Source organism: Neopelma chrysocephalum, unplaced genomic scaffold (assembly GCF_003984885.1).
Source record: "Neopelma chrysocephalum unplaced genomic scaffold, ASM398488v2 Primary Assembly neopelma1_68, whole genome shotgun sequence".
Lineage (NCBI taxonomy): Eukaryota > Metazoa > Chordata > Aves > Passeriformes > Pipridae > Neopelma > Neopelma chrysocephalum.
Window position 1 is genome coordinate 6,227,232 of NW_020897727.1, and position 16,670 is coordinate 6,243,901.

The 16,670-nt window shown below is 51.0% G+C and overlaps 2 protein-coding genes across 10 annotated transcripts in view; one reads left to right on the top strand and one right to left on the bottom strand.

Annotated features, from left to right (window-relative positions):
* The window catches only part of ZC3H18 (zinc finger CCCH-type containing 18), a 46,140-nt gene extending 33,146 nt beyond the window's left edge, over positions 1–12,994 (bottom strand). For 7 of the 8 annotated variants that reach the window (XM_027685107.1, XM_027685104.1, XM_027685109.1 and 4 more), the window contains exons 1-6: positions 12,920–12,994; positions 12,428–12,512; positions 6,493–7,094; positions 2,918–3,002; positions 951–1,099; positions 403–495 (exon numbers count right to left, since the gene is read on the bottom strand). In XM_027685107.1, coding sequence (XP_027540908.1) covers positions 403–495; positions 951–1,099; positions 2,918–3,002; positions 6,493–7,080 — 915 coding nt within the window. In that variant the 5' untranslated portion in view covers positions 7,081–7,094; positions 12,428–12,512; positions 12,920–12,994. The remainder of the gene's footprint in view (positions 1–402; positions 496–950; positions 1,100–2,917; positions 3,003–6,492; positions 7,095–12,427; positions 12,513–12,919) is intronic. The other variant, XM_027685103.1, reaches the window with a different exon arrangement.
* A 296-nt stretch (positions 12,995–13,290) lies between these two features.
* On the top strand, positions 13,291–16,274 carry CIDEC (cell death inducing DFFA like effector c). 2 transcript variants are annotated; one of them, XM_027685226.1, is made up of 6 exons: positions 13,291–13,309; positions 14,760–14,832; positions 14,992–15,133; positions 15,228–15,377; positions 15,618–15,802; positions 15,908–16,274. In XM_027685226.1, exons 2-6 carry the CDS (start codon positions 14,783–14,785, stop codon positions 16,113–16,115), a joined length of 735 nt encoding a protein of 244 aa, XP_027541027.1. In that variant the 5' UTR covers positions 13,291–13,309; positions 14,760–14,782; the 3' UTR covers positions 16,116–16,274. The 2 variants fall into 2 exon arrangements, with proteins under 2 accessions (XP_027541027.1, XP_027541028.1); XM_027685227.1 differs by lacking the exon at positions 13,291–13,309 and adding an exon at positions 14,220–14,276.
* Positions 16,275–16,670: the final 396 nt, after the last annotated feature.

The window sequence follows — 16,670 nt, forward strand, 5'->3', positions numbered from 1 at the left end:
TGATGTAGAAAGTGTAATTTACTATTCCATCAGCTCAGAACAGCAGGAAGTAGAAGTTTCACCCCTGCTGAGCCCATTTCTGCAGTGATCAGACACACAAACAGACACCCAAGTGAGGGAAACTGGATAAGCTTAAAGCTTTACTTTGCCAAGGGCTTGACTTCAAGGCCACAAATTCCCTATATTCTTTAAATACAAAAAAAACCAAATCTGGATATCAGCTCCTCCTGGCTGTCTAACAAGTATGATATACAACAAAACATAATTAAGAGATTAAAAGGCAAAAGGAGGAGAGAAAGAGGAAGACACTCATCCTCCCAAAAGAACTCTTCCAGCACCCTGTTCCCAAACAGGCCAGTGGATTTTGGAGACAGTCAAGAGCTCCCTGAGGAAAATATTTACCTCTTTAGCATGCCGGAGTCCTCTCTCCCAGGCACTTTCTGTTGGAGGGTCTGGAGGAGGCGGAGGTAAGATTTCATCAACCACTGGCCCTCCCTGTCAGAAAAGTGAGGAGAGGAAGGACATAGAACTTGAGTTAGTTTTAAGCAGCAAACTTAAGCTCTGTGAAGTTACCCCAGAGTATCTCCAGATACTCCAGACATTCCTCAGCAGGATATAGCTGGGAAACACATGGAAAATTATTCCCCTCTATATGTAACTCCAAGATCACCTTTTAAAGATCACATATCCAATTATGGATTGAATTTTGCTTAAGTATTAGCTCAAAAAAAAAATCTTCACTTCTCTTAGAGCAGGAGAAAAGTCACAGAATCATGGAATGGTTTGGGTTGGAAGGGACCTTAAAGCTCATCTTGTTCCACCCCCTGCCATGGAAGAGACACCTTCTATTAGATTGGGTTGCTCCAAGCCCCGTCCAACCCAGCCTTGAACAGCTCCAAGGATGGGGCAAGTGGTACAGAAGCCATAAATCCATTAAAAGAAGTCCATACCCAAGGGTTGGCTGGCATCAGAGGGTGAGGGCCAATGGGAGGGGCTCCGTTGGGGGAGAAGGGTTCAGGCTTGGAGATCAAGGAGTAGTTTCCTTTGTCATTCACCCCGGGGTGAATAAAGCGACAGTTCATGCCCCAGGTGCAGTGACCTGTGGGAACACAATGCTGTTAGATCCCTGTGTGCTGTCAGCCAGCATCTGTTCAGCCCCACAGCCATTAAAAAACCCACCAGCCATTTAAAATCCATCAAGGAACAGTGTTGTTTGAGAGATCTGACTTTCCTTCTCTCCAACTTTGTCATGATTTACCTGTTTTCACACACATGGAAAAACACTCATCATCCCCCACCCTCACAGAGAGGACAAATAAATCCAGACACAGATGGATGAATGTACAAGAGCCTTATTATGGTGGGGAGAAGAGAGGGATGGATGGACACACACCATTAATTAAATGCAGGAATGAGCTTGTGAGCTCCTCGAGTCTTGTTAACGGCAAACACTTCCAATTAGGAGCTTTACCTGATACAGAAAACCCTAGGGTAAAGAAAGCACCAGAGTGCATCCCAAATAAACAGCTCTCTGGAGAGGCAGGCAGTAGAATCATGGAATGGTTTGACACGAAGGGACCTTAAAGGGATATCATTCCCACCCCCTGCCATGGGCAGGGGCACTTCCCACAAGCCCTGTCCAACCTGGCCTTGGACACTTCCAGGGATGGGGCAGCCACAGCTTCTCTGGGCAACCTGTGCCAGGGCCTCACCACCCTCACAGGGAAGAATTCCTTCCCAATATCCCGCTGCCCTCTGGCAGTGCCTGAGACTGAAGTGTAGGGGCTGAGACACTTTACCCTGCCACAGGGCTCTGCCATCTATGTCAAGGTGGCCACACATGAAGCTCTGCAAGCTACTCAGGCCATAGCCACAGCAAAGACAAAATTCCCAATGCCTTCCCATCCCCACGTGAGCAGCACCTGCCCTTCCCAGTGACAGCCCTGCCTTGAGGGGTGAGCAGGAGCAACATTCCCTGACCCAATGCCAAATCAAAGCACAACAACTGGGGCAGATCCTGCAGCCTGAACTTTGACCCTGGCAAATATTCCAGGCTCCATGAGGTGTGTGTCACATTAAAGCATCACGAACAAACAGCCCTCCCTGCCCAGGGACTTCCCAGTTCCACCAGTAGCACCAACACGCCTGTGTCTCGGCACAGGCACCATGTTTGCCACCGGAGGACATCCAGGAAGCCAATGTGGGATATCTGTGGCTCTGGAAACCCCCACATTGCACAGGCCACTGACGCAAGGAACGGAGACTCCACCCGGGGCTCCACCCTTCTTTTCATTTCAGATTTTCATGAATTGTCTCAAGGGAGATTGTAAATAAAAGCAAATAGATGAGCAAACATTGAGATAATCTGAAGGAAGTGAGAGGTATAATCAGTTTAAATAAGAAAAGTTTTATAAAACCTCATGTCTACACTAAAAAAAAGGCAGGATAATCTAAGACAGCTGCCACACAGTTGCACAAACTTTAGGGAATGTCCTATTAAGAGGAATTACAAAAAAATAGAATCATGTAATGGTTTGGTTTGGAAAGACCTTAAAGCCCACCTCATTCCTTCCTCCTACCATGGGCAGGGACACCTTTCACTAGACGAGGATGCTCCAAGCCCCATCCAATCTGGCCTTGGGCACTTCCAGGGATGGGGCAGCCACCACCTCTGTTCTTTTCCAAAAACAACAGCAAGTTTTCCTTTATTTGCTTCTTCCAGGGTCACCACACTCCAGGCAAAGCCCTTTTTGCATAGTGGTGGCTCTATGTAAATTCAGCACTGGCCACCAAGGAACAGGAAGGTGACACTGAGGACACCTGGGGCAGAATTAATCACGTAAGAGCAGCTTAATTGGTGAACAAAACCCAAACAAGACAAATTCCTTTGGTTCCCTCCCACCACCAGTGTCACTACCTTTCATGAAGAACCGGCAGGTGGGACGTGGTCTCACTTTTCTGTCATTGGGGTCTTTAACTTCTCCTTCCTCCAAGTCATCGTCCTGGAACAGACAGACAAGCTGACATTTCACATGGTGCATTTTCTGCAGCGACTTGACATTTCACAACATGGTCAAATATCAGTCACTGAAAACACACCCTGGAGCAAAGATACAAGAGAAAAACAATACAAAGTTACAAGAAATCCCCCCCGAGCATCTTCAGGACCTGATGCTAAAACAGGGAAATGCAATACTTTTGGTGTTTCAAAGGTAACACCAGAGAATCACAGGATCATCCAGGCTGGAAAAGATCTGCAGGATCACTGAGTCCAACCTGTGACTGACTCCCACCTTGTCACCCAGCCCAGAGCACTCAGTGCCACGTCCAGTCCTTCCTTGGACACCTGCAGGGATGGGGACTCCACCACCTCCCTGGGCAGCCCCTTCCAATGCCTGACCACCCCTTCCATGAAGAAATACTTCCTGATGTCCAACCTGAACCTCCCCTGGCACAGCTTGAGGCTGTTTCCCCTTGTCTTGTCACTGGCTGCCTGGAGCAGAGGCCTTCAGGTGTTTGGACATCCTGAGGCTGCACCACAGATCAAGATTTTAAGCTGCATCATTTTACCTGATATATTAAAGGCTCAAAATCACAGGTGGATCAAGATCCTCCACCTCAGCTCGCCAAGCCTCGCTGTGTGCTTTGAGCTGACAGCAAATCCACCGCAGTTAGAGGCAGCTTCTTACTTTTTTGGGTGAAATGAGCTAAATTTTGTCACCTTTCCTTCCCAGAGTCCTTCAGAGCCTTTAAACTGCAGTGTCCCCGCTCAGCACACCTGCCATCCCTGTTTAGCTCAAGCCAACTCCTTCTGGTCATTGATTTTAAGTATAGAGGAGTATTCCTTCATTTAGGCAATAACTCAGTTCAGACATCCATCTATACCCCAAATTCTGAAGGATAACTGCTGTTACAATAAATTAATTATAAAATTAAGATGCTTCCCCATAATACTGAGTGATAATCCTAGAATCATGGAATGGTTTGAGATGAAGGGACCTTAAAGCTCATCCCATTCCACCCCTTGCCATGGGTAGGCACACCTTTCACTAGACCAGGTTGCTCCAAGCCCTGTCCAACCTGGCCTTGGACACTTCAGGGATGGGGCAGCCACAGCTTCTCTGGGCAACCTGTGCCAGGGCCTCCCCACCCTCATAGGAAAGGATTCCTTCCTAAAATCCAATATAAATCTCTCTTCTTTCAGTTAAAGCCATTCCCCCTTGTTCTATCACTCCATACCCTTGTTCAAAGTCCCTCTCAAGTGTCAATTTTGCACACAAGCTTTTCAGGATAAGTCACGCATATTTTTCCAGTCCTCTCCAGCACATACTTGACACCTTCCCTTCCACTCCTCAGCTCCACACAGGAGTTGTGAACCAGCTCAAACAAACTCTGCGTCATCCCCAGGCACAGCAGCCCCAGAAAGAAATTCTGGGAGCTGGAGGTTGCTCCAAGATTAAGAACCGCAGGGAACGAGCGTGAAATAACAAAACACCTCTAGAAGTTACTGGAACTTTAAAGCACCAGCCTTTGCCTTTGTTCTCCAGGGAAAAAAAACAATCTTTCCCAGCTTTACTAGGCTGCACCTGGAAAGCCAAAAGGAGCTGGTGATGCAGAAGGCAAAGGTATAAATGACCAGAGAGCTGTCAGAGGTCATCAGGAAAGGAAATCACGTTTTTAGGATAAAAGACACCCAGATCTTCCCTCCCTCTGCTTCCATTTCTCTGTTTCCAGCACTTGAAACACATCTGGAGAGGGAGAATCTGGATGGGCCTTGCCTGTGCCTGGCAATCAGAGCGACAGCAGTTTTCTGTGCGGAAAAGATGAGGAAAATTCCCTACTTTGATAAATTCAGCAGTTGGAAAGGAGGAAAAACCCATCACCTGGCTGTAGATAAACGAAGGATTGACAGAGAGGCGGGTTAACAGCTTCTCCTACTGCATTCCTGAGGGCCAAACAGGGAGAGCTCTCCTGAACAGCAATGGATTTAAAAGCCCACACTTATATTCCAATTAAAATTTGCATTAATATTCCCCTCCCTCCACACCAGGAGTCTGAAAGCAGAATAAAATGCAGAGATCCCCAAAGCTGGGCATGGCATTCAGTGATCCATGAATGGAATAACCAGCTCCACTCTGCTGCTTTCAAAAGAACTGTGTGAAGTCTTGAACAAAAGGGAAGTATTTATTCCTGTGAGGTCTCCTTGGAATCAGGCAGCTGGGAATGCTGTTATGAGTTAATGTATGAAAACCAGGGTACAGATTCATCTTGTGCTTTGTAAGGACAGTGTTCCCAGGAATGCCCTGGACTCTAAAGGACAGCATTCATATTTTAATCAAGGAGCAACCATGGACTCAGTACTCCAGAAATTTTTTTTCACCCCACAACGCACTGGAATTCCTTCTAACTCAATCAGAAACACAAAAAACCTTTGGAAAGCACATGTTTAACAAAATCACCTGCCAGAATGGACAGGATGAAGGAAAATTCCACCATTTTTTAAAGCAACTAAACTTGTCAAAGCACCATTAAGAGTAAAAAATACCCCAAATATGGTTCTTCAATAAAGAGGGAGAAGGGTCTCTCCACTGAGGCTCAATGAGCTCCCCAAGCATGTGGCCAGGTCAGATGCACAGGAATGGGGACTGAAGGACACACCATCTACTCTCTTCAGTTGAGAAGTCTGGAATTCAGACTGAATTTCAGACCAGGAGCCCAAAGGAGGGTTTTTACTGCTGGAATCACTTAGTGCTGTTTTCATCTGCCTGCAAGAGGGAAATTGGTATTAAGCTGCATTAAACAACTGCTGCACTGCAGAGTTTCCCACCTGAAGACAAACATGGATATAGATGGTATTTTCCCTAATTCCCACGGCAATTAAACCCCATTTTTGATTTTTTTGAATAGTTGTATTTGTTCAGGGCTGTGAAACAGGACTGCACATCCCTGAACACATTCCTGAACCACATGTTAGGTGTTTTCCAGAAAGCCCAGCACCTTCCATTCCTCTTTCACACATCCAGATGCTGCTAGATCCCAACAAACAGTTCAGGCTCAGGGGTCTCCCACACACACTTGAAGAGCTGAGCACCACAGCCACTCCACAGCATCAAATCTAAACTGATGAGGCAGCTCATGGACACCTAATCCCTGGTTCAGGGAGTTGCTGGCAGCATCATTCCCAAGTCCTCTGGGAGCTGAGGTGGAACAGTTTCTTAAAGCACTGGAGCCCTTTCATATCCAAAGGTAACAATGCTCTTTTGGGATGTCTCTGACAATAATTGGCACAAAGCTTTGGGACAGCACATGGACCAGGGCTCAGTCCATGGAGTGGTCTTACCTCCAGGGAAAAGGGTGTTCCTGGCACACCTGGGACACAGCTAACACGGATATTCCTGTCACAGGAGGAAGGAATTGCAATCTGGGAGCCACACAGCTCTGGAACATGAGCACAGGTCTCTCCCTGCAGGACTCTGCCCACTTCCTACTTACATCAATTTCTCCATCATCAATTTCTCCATCATCTTCTTCTTTTTTCTTCTCCTTGAGGGAATCCTGGCCATCCTTTTCATCGTCACTTTTGCCGCTGGATTTTTTCTCATCTTCAGCTGCATCATCTCCTTTCTCCTCTTCCTCATCATCCTCCCCAGCAGCTTTCTCCCCATCCTCCTCCGGAGCAGCGGCACTGGCTTCCTCGGGCACTTCCTCATCATAGTCCAGCTCATGCTCATCCAGCTCCCGGGTGACCGAGGACGCTTCATCTCCGAGGTCATTTGTCCTGTCTTCTTCCTCTCCTTTCCGGGGCCGGGGGCTCTTCAGCTCCACACTCTGCTCGTTGGTGTCGGATTCCTGAGACTTGGCCTCACTCAACCGATCCTCCTCATCCGAATGGTTCTCCTCCTCCCTGCGGCTCAGTCCCCTGCCTGGATCCTCCTCCTCGCCCAGGACACTGCCTTGTCCCCCCTCTCCATCGAGTTCCCGGTCTGAGCCACTCTCCTTTAGGACTTCCTCATCGGAAAGCTGCTGGTCCTCTTCCTCAGGAGAGCAGGGGTTTCGCTCAGGGCTGTCGGAAACGTCCATCAGTACCCAAAGGTCTGCAGGGGAGAAAACAACTCTGGTTATGGGGAAAGACTGGGAAATCAAGGCAGGCTCAACTTGAAGGACTTGTACTCCAGTGTTTTACCTCCTAAAGAAGGAAAAGGTTGTTTGAATTCCTGAAAAGCCAGGCTGGATGGGGCCCTAGCACAGGTTGTTCAGAGAAGCTGTGGCTGTCCCATCCCTAGAAGAATTCCAGGCCAGGTTGGATGGGCTTGGAGCAACCTGGGATAGTGGAAGGTGTCCTTGTCCATGGCAGGGGGTGGAACCAGATAAGCCTTAAGGTCCCTTTCGTTCCGGGATTCCATAAATTTATGAACATGGTTTCTCATAGCATCTTCATGAAGGAAACACACTTCAAATTGCACAAAGAACTGATTCCAATACTGTCCCAGCATGGAGTGTGCTACCCTTCGCATACAACCATGGAGCTTGGGGTTGGGATTTCACAGAATGGGACTGGAAGGGACCTTTAAGCTCATCTGGTTCCGCCCCTTGCCATGGGCAGGGACACATTCCACCAGACCAGTATCTAACTATGCTCTACTCAAGCCCTCAAAGCTGCACAGATATCAATCAACTAACTGATTAACACAGTGATGATCTCAATATCAACAAGGCCCAGAGAAGCAGAAAAGTCTCATTTTGAGCTTCCTACCAGCTCCTCTTGTTTCTCTGCACATCTGAAATTGGTTCTTGCTCACAAGTTTTGATTTCCTGAAAAATTCAAAGCCAAATTAAAGGCATCAGTTCCCTCCTGGTGCCAGAGGCTCAAGCAGTTCAACAGGACGTATTTGAAGCAAATTATACCCTTAGTGAGCACACAAAGCTTGATGTCGAGTTCATAAATCCTCAGACAAATTGTTATTGGCTTCCAGAGCGAGTTTAGAGCAGGGATTTTAACTGCCCAAGTGCCTGAGAAGTTACTTTGTGTGAACATGAAGGTCAGCCCAGAGGGGCCACCAGAAATATCAAAGCTGTCAGGGGCACATGGAATCAGGAAATTTGTTCTCTGATTTCTTGCAAATAAGCAGCACCAAAACAAAAAAGCATTTAAGTGAAGCAAATGCCTTTTTGTGTTTGACATCAAGACCTTCAGAGGGATGGGGGGAAACAAATATGTTCTGCCCACCAGGTCAAGGATGAGGATAAAATATTCACCTCCACAGCAGTCATTAAAGCTCTTATGAAAACCCAGAGCATCCATCAGTTGTAATAATTTCCTATTAATTTCCATCAGCAGAAATGATAAGAAACACAATAAATGATGGTCTAAGAGAAAAGGTTTCACAAAATCCAGGCAGTGGGGTCTTTTGAGATGTATTTCCCTGGATTCACAGCAAGTTTCCCTTTGACAACAGGATTTACAACCTCCCTGGTGCCTCTCTCTGCATTTAAATTTCCTCCATCACCTCTTATTCCAAATTATTTTAAGGAGAGCTCAGCCAGTCTCCAGAGGTTGTTGCTCCAAGTTGCAGGAAAAGATTCTCTAAAACCAACGAGCCAAATTCTGGCTTCAATCTGTACCTGCCGCAAGGCAAAGCCAAGATGTTTAAAGGTAAAATCAGTAGCAGGAAAAAAACGTGGGAGATAGGAATTCAAAGGAAAACTGCCTGACTAATGATGGAACAGGACAGCAAGTTTAATTCCAGTTTTAAGCACATGTCCCAAGTGCTGTCTCAGAATAATCTGCAAATCACATCTTATTCCAAATCTCTGTAACCCTGGAAAGTTTTTCTGAGGTGGTTTTTCAATCTGCAAGTCAAAATTTATCTCAAATTTCTGAAATCATGAAAGGTTTTTCTGAGGTGTTTTTTCTTAATCTGGAAATCAGAATTCATCTCAAATCTCTGGAATCCTGAACTGTTGTTTTTGAGGTTTTGGGGGGGAGAATTGTTTCGGTTTTTTGTTCCTTTGTGACTCTTTTATTGCTTTCTGCTTCTCCTTTACTTACACATAAAGACAAATATCATAAAAAACCACGAAAAATGACTACACAGAAATATTTTAAATCAAGCAACACTGACTTAAGTGGCAGAGCAGAAACTCCCAGACTTCACCCCCATCATAAACTTGGATTTTTTTGCGCCTTAAAACCAAACCAGTTTCTTCCTTTCTTCAAAACCAGTTATAAAAGCAAAAAATTAACTTCTGACCCACAGATAAGATCATCTGACTTGTAGCTTAGGCAAGAACCGGGGATTTAATACTACTTCTCAAGAGCAGCCTTTTATCTTTTAAAATCTTTAAAATTCAGGCAAAGGTGCCTCTGGTTCCAGCTGCACAACCCTCTCTGGTACAAAACTGGCTTCATTTGCTCAAAGTGTGTCAAGTATTCCTTTCCTGCATGTTTGAAGCTGCCTGGATCAGCACAGGGCACTGGGAATTTCATCCAGGCTCACAAAACCCTCGTATTTCCAGCCTTTCCATGGTGAGGTTTTGGAGCATGTGCAATAATAAGGTGCATTTTCAGCCCCAAAAGTGTCTTTTCCTGTCTCTGGAATCACTTGTACAAGGCTCAGTGAGCTGAAAGCCTCTTCAAAGCAGGTCACACGTTCTCAGGGAAGAAACTGAGGATTTGGCAGCTAAAATTCCCCACCATCCTCCCTGGTGGGAGCCAGATGGCACTTGCTGTTCCCACAGGTAGAGCAAGACTGTCCCTCCAGCTGTTCCCTCTGGATTCTTGAGCCCCCAGTCAGTCTCTGTGTCCCTGCCAGTGCTGGGTTCCAAAATATAAAGTGGAGAACAACAAGAGACCTGGGGCTTCATCCTCTTGTTTTTGAGTCGGGAAAGAGAAGCTTTTAATTACACAACTAAAGAGACAGAGCCAAAGTTCCAGAGTCTGAGCTCTGGAATAATTCAAATTAGGGAATGAAGCATTAATTGCTCCTTAATTGATCAGTGTTTCATGGCTTGCACAAGGTGGAACAGAGATGCTCTTTCTACTGCCTATCCTCATCTGCAAGGACCTGGATGCACCATGGAAATGTCCAATTTCTTCCCACTAAAGTCTCACAGTTCTACTGGAAATATTTAAAACTACAGATTTCCACCCTAAAAAGGGGAGGAGAAAATTAAAGAGATGCTACAGAAATTTAAATTCATCTACTTCAGTTCCTTTATAACACATTTTTTCCAAAGTTTAATGATATCCAAGATTTTTTAAGTTAAAGCACAGCAGTGAGTTTAAGAAGCCTTTGACATGGCTCAAAAGGCAGTGAGAGAAAAGCCCTTTGTCACTTAAGTTGCTTTTTAAAACTCCACTTCAATATTGAAAGTTAATCCCAGGATACATTTTAAATAATATTTTTAACCTTTCACTTCTGTCAGTTGATTTGTCCAAGGCCAAAAGCAGGAGTCAGAGCTGGAATTCTGAGCAGCTCTTGTTGCAAGATCAGGCCCAACTCTTTCACTCCTGTTAATTAAACAGCACCAAAAGGTGCAAAATTAGAAGGAAGAAATTTCAACGGGTTTTAGACTTACACCTTGGACACTAAGGCACTGCAGGTTTGGAATGGATGATCCTGGGGGTCTTTTCCTTCTGGATTTGTGGCTCTCAATGCTGCCTGGTGCTGGCAGGAGGCTCAAATCCTGCTCCTTATTGCTCTGTGCTGTTCTGGTTTCAGTTAAATCTCATTAAAAGTTTGAGCAGCTTCTCCAATTAAGCCAAATTTAAGCTTTGTGTACAACTAACTGACCTGCTGCTGCAGGTGCTAAACTGGGAGCAGGTGAACTGGAACCAGTATGGAAGGGATGGCAGCACCTAAAGGATAAAGCTGTGAGTTATGAGGGATTTGGAACAGCCACTAAGAAAAAAGTACTCCTGGGAAGCATTATTTCCATTCATTAAATTCCTCCCTCCATAGCTGAGCCTTTATATAGTGAATAAAAAGCTTTTCCCATAATTTTTTACCCAATACACCCTGGATATAATACAGGAACTGATGGTTCCAGCACCTCTGGTGGAGCAGGAAGGCACCAAGTACCTATAAAAACCTGGAGCTTGACAGTGCCACTAGTTGCAGCCTTAAATCCTACAAATTTTCAGGAATATGGCAAGAACCAAGTGCATTCCCAACTTCTGTCTCTTCCAGCAGTGACCTCACAGCCCTGGGGGGGGTCACAGGATGGATGGAAAGGAAAGAAGTGAGGAAGCTCTTTGCTTCAGGCTGAAATCTTTGGGATAAAAGGATAAAACCACCTTTCTAACAGTGAAATAGCTGATGCAAAATGGAAATGTTCTGGAGCAGGGTCTAAGTTCAGCCAGGAAAAACGAGGGAGGTCAGGAGAGTGAATGGGAATGTGCTGACAGGACAGGTGAGGAAAGAAAGGCAGCACAAAAGATTTAGGGAACAAAGACCTGGGAAAACTGAGGCAAAGCAGAAACAAAGGGCAGGAACCACCACAGGGAAAAATATGGAAGAGCAGCGACAACAGGAGGAGAAGGGAATGAAGTGCCTCAGGATCCAGGAATGGAGCAACATGAAACACTTCCCTAGAACAAGAGCAAAGCCAGTCCTGTCTTGATGGAAACTCAGATTGTCAACAGGGTTAATTAACCAAAACATGCATTTCTCTGCCATCCTGAGGGAGCTCCAACTTAGAGGATGCACAGGAAACTCAGCAGCTGCCAGGGAAGCTTTTAATGCAGAAAACTGAGCTGCCTTTTAGTATTAACTTCAGAGAACTGTTAGCGGGAGCTGAGTTTTACAGAAGAGCTGGAGAGCTCCAGTGTGGAATGTTACCCGTGGCTTTGTGTCAGGCAGACTCGGAAACACGAAGGGAAAAGCAGCTGGAGTTTGTTTTCACAGCGTAACTGATTTTCCTATTGCTCCTTCCTGCATCAAATGCTCATTTTGAGTTATCAGTGCCTCAGGGAAAGAGAAAGCCAGCATGGTTATACCTGTGTCCTACAGGATTTGGGGATAATCCCACTGAAAAGGCTAGTTGTACTCAGAAACAGGATCAGCAGTTTGGCCAAGAGTTGTCCGGGTTAGACTGGGACCCTTTTCCTGAGTGCAGGCAAACCTTTGGAAGGCCAGGGGAAAGAATTCCCACCTTGGAGGTGCTGCTCTTGCTACTGCTCTGGGAAGAGACAACTCACTTCAGAACTGACCCCATGGGTGATGGAGCCCCAAAATAACTTTAGAACTGACTCCATGGGTGATGGAGCCCCAAAATAACCTCAGGACTGACCTCTCAGGTGAGGGACCCCCAAACCCATCTCAGAACAGACCCCAAGCTCCCAAATCCATTTCAGAACTGCTCCTCACTTGCAGCTGGTGCTGTTGTGGGTTCCCCACTTTGTCTCCCCAACCCGGCCCCCCCTCACCTCACAGGGCCTCCTGCCAGGCCGGGGGTCCTTCTACTGTGCCCCCTGCGCCGGGGCTGCTGGAGCTTTCCCTGTTCCCACCTGCCTGGGGAGGTAGAACAGTCAGAGCCGTCCGGACCCCCGGGGTCTGACCCCCCACCAGGAGTCACCCACCCCTCGCCCCAGCCCCCCCGGGGCTCTGCCACAACACCCATCCCAAACCACAGCTCCCCTCAAAGCGGGGGGCGCCCCTTCCCATTCACCATCCCAAAGGAATGAGGGGGATCCACTGGTCACCCCTCCCCCCCAAATTCCCTCCGGACTCCCCCCGCCCCTCCTAGACCCCCTTTCTCCAGGGGCGCCCCCCTACCCCGGTCCCCCTCCGTGGCCGCCCCCTCTCCCCCCTCCGTCCCGCCGGGGCCGCCCCCGCCCCGCGCCCCCCCCCCCCCGCGGTGCCCAGGCCCGCCCCCCCGTGCCCGGCGCTAGGCCGCGGCGGCGCGGGTGAGGTCTCACCGGCGGGCGGGATCCAGGGGGTCCGTGTGCGGAGCGGGGCCTGGCAGGGGCGGTGCGGGGGCGGCGGGGCCGGCGGGGCAGGGGGGGCGGCGCGGGGCGGGCGGTGGAGCGGCCTCTACTCGCGGCGGCGCAGGGCAGCCATGGCGTGACGTCATCCGTGCGCGACGGGCCCGGCGCCGGTTGGGGGGGGGGGAAGGCGGGAGGGGAAGGGCGGGGAGGCGCGCGCGCGCGACTTTACGGGGGCCGCGCCTTAAAGGGGCCGCGCACGGTAAGGTCGGGGGGGGGACGCAGGGGGCGCGCACGGACGTGCGGGGGCGCGCACGCGGGCGCTTGGAGGGGCAGAGATGTGCGTGAGCGCGCAGGGAGCGAGGGGCAGACGCGGCTATTCAGGTGCTCGGGAGCGCGCACACGTGCACAGAGGAGGGATGCACACATGTGGCTGTACAGGCGTGCAGGGATGCGCGAACACGCACACACACGTGCGCATACGGGTGCACATACGTGTGCGCGGACATTCGTGGGTGCACACAGATGCACTTGGAGGGGCATAGATGCTTATGGGTGCGCACGCGGGGTGTGCGTGGGTGCGCACTCGTGCACGCGGGGAGGGGGCACACGTGTGTGCACGGACGTGCAGGAGGTGCACATACATGTGCACAGCTGTGCATGGGCACACAGGCACGCGGAGGGACAGAAAGGTGCCCGGGTGCCCACACGTGCACACAGGGAGCGGCACACGTACATGTACAGATGTACATGGGTGCACACACGCATGTTCACATAGGGAGGGAGGCACATGTGCGTGCACAGGCGTGTGTGGGTGCACGTCCAAGTGCAGGCGTGTGTGTGCAAACGTTCATGGGCACACACGCATGCACATGGAGGGGCAGAGAGGTGCGTGGGTGCACACACACATCCACACAGGGGGGGCACACGTGGCTGTACGGATGTCCGTGGGTGCACACACACCCACATCTGTGGACACACCCCTGCACATCTGGAGGGGATGCACATGGGTAGAACACGGGTGTACCTGGGGACAGCCATGTGCAGGGACATGTATGAACATGGATGCACGCATGGTGTGCCCACGCGAATGTGTGTACTGGGAGGGAACTCACTGGGGACACTGGGAGGGGCTCAGTGGGGGCCCTGGGAGGAGGCTCGCAGGGGCACCAGTTCCGATCCCTCCTCACCGCCCCAGCAGTGACACACTGGCCCCTGAGGGCGCCCAGAGGGGATTGGCTGAGGCAGGAGGGGAGTGGCCGGGTGGGAGGAGTGTCTGTGACAGGTATATAAGGTGAGGTGGGAGGGATGGGGGGTGATCCGGGAAGAGAGGTGTTGATTTGTGCTGCAGGTGAGGGACGGGGACGGGGACGGGGACGGGGACGGTCCAGGTCCAGGTCCGTTGGACCCCCTTATGAGGGCCCTGGCTGGAGCCCCCCAGCAGGCGCCTGGCTGGATACATCTCTTGGTCTGCAGGGTTGGGGGTGCTCCCAGGGGTGTCTCTGACTCCCAATGCCCTGGCTGTCCCTGCTGAAGACCCTGGGGTGTAAACACATCCCAGTGCTGGTGTCTCACCTTTGCTCCAGTGCTGACTCAGGGCGCCGCGTGTCCCTTTGCGCAAGAGTTGTGCTGGCAGGGGACTCTGTCCGGGCGGGCACCGCCGGCCAAAGGGCAGGAACAGCCCCTGTAAAGGCTGCGGGACCAGAGCTGAGCACAGGAAGTGCCACTGGGAAGGTCTTCTGGAGCAGAGAGGAGTGAGAGGTGTTGGTGGGAAGAGGTCTCCTGGAGTGGACAGGACCACCCTTGCCCAGGGCTGAATTCTTCCTCCCCACAGGCTGCTCCGTGCTCCTGGCAAAGATGGATTATGCCAAATCCCTGAGCCAGCGCCTGGCTGCCCCCGTCTCCAGGTAAGTCCCATGGAGCCACTGTTCCCAGGACTGGGGACACCACAGCCCTCCCTGCTTTGGCACCCCTTTACTCCCCGAGTGCTGCTCCCCATGGAGTCCTGGGGTGCCGGGAGACAGTGATGGAACTCAGGACACTGCAATCCCTGTATCCCTCCCCAGATGTGTCTCAGCAAGTGCCTCCATGACCCAGCAGCTCCTGGCAAGCCCGGCCCCGCCGCCCCGGCCCTTCCGTGTGTGCAACTGGGACCGGAGCCTGCGCAAGGGTATCATGGCCTCGAGCCTTGCTGAGCTGGTCAAGCAGGTGAGCTGGGGGTCTGTCTGTCCAGGGTCTGTCTGTCCCAGGTGGGAGGTGGGCTGGCTGCCCCCAGCCCTGCTCACCCCCAGGCCCCCTGCAGGCTCAGAGTGCCTTGGCCATGCCGGGTCCCATCTCGCTGGTGCTGGATGAGGATGGAACTGTGGTGGAGACAGAGTCGTTCTTCCGGACGCTGGAGGAGGGCACGGTGCTGATGGCCCTGAGCAAGGGGCAGAGCTGGGCTGCCCCCAAGGTGAGTGGACCCCTGGGAAAGGAGAGCGGGAGGCTAGTTTGTCCTGTCTATCCCACGCTGGGATCAGGTGGGATGCTTGGTGAGGTGGGAGTGGCAGGGTGGGGTGCCACTGGGTGTGACCTGCTCTCCCCAAGGCTCCTGGCCCCCAGCTGAGTCTCTCTATCCCATGCTGTGATCGGTGGGGAGGTGGGACTGGGAGGGTGGTGTAACACTGGGTGATCGTGGCCCCATTCTCCCCAGACTCCTGGCTACCAGCTGGGCCTGTCCCGCAAGCCCCCTCGGAAGATCGATGTTGCCTGTGTCACCTTTGACTTGTACAAGACCCACCCGAGGGACCCAGGCTGCCTCAACGTCAAAGCCACCCTCTATGGCACCTACAGCGTGTCCTACGACCTGCAGTGCTACGGTGCCCGGCGCCTCATGAAGTGAGTGTTGTGGGGCTGGGATGGCTCTGGAAGTGGGGACACTGCCCACCCTGCTCCGTGGGGTGCCAGGAGGGACACTCGCTCACTCCCTTTCTCCCTGCCCAGGGAAGCTCTGCGCTGGACACTGTTCACCATGCAGGCCACAGGCCATGCCCTGCTCGGCACCTCCTGCTACATGCAGCAGCTCCTGGATGCCACCGAGGAGCAGAAGGAAGGGGAGAATAGCCTGGCACTGCCCAACCTCCTGCCCCGCAGCCTCCCAGCCCTGCCCTCCAGCCTCCCAGCCCTGCCCCGCAGGAAGATGCTGCAGTGAGGGCTGGGTGTCCTGTCCCCCATCCCACTAGGTCAATGCCTGGGGCGGTGCCCACCATAATCTCTCCTTGCACTCCGCTGGCTGAGCGGGGCCAGATCTGCTCTGGAATAGCTGCTGCTCTGTAAATATATTTATTTAAATAAAGTTTTCCTGAATTCAGCTGCATCTTGTGTCATCTTTGTGGGGGGGACACACAAGACACTCAGCCCCTTGCACTACTTGGCACTCAGGGGTGCTGCTGTAAGAGCATGTGAGGAGGGGAACTGTTGCAAACGCTTCCCAAGGGAGCTGCTGCCTTTGCCCTCCTCCCTGGCACCCAGAGCCTGGCTCCCACCTCCTGGCACAGAGCCGAGACCCCTCCAGCATTGCAGACAACCACGAGAAGGGGATGGGGCAAACCCCAAACCCACTGGCCTGGAGCAGCTGGCACCAAGCCTGTTCTTGCTCCATTTGAAGGGATGAAAGGTGTCCCTGCTCCTTCAGACTGTCAAGGATTGGCACAGAGGGACACTGCCCCGGTCCTGGAGGGGGTGTTCCAGTCTCTGGGGCCCTCAG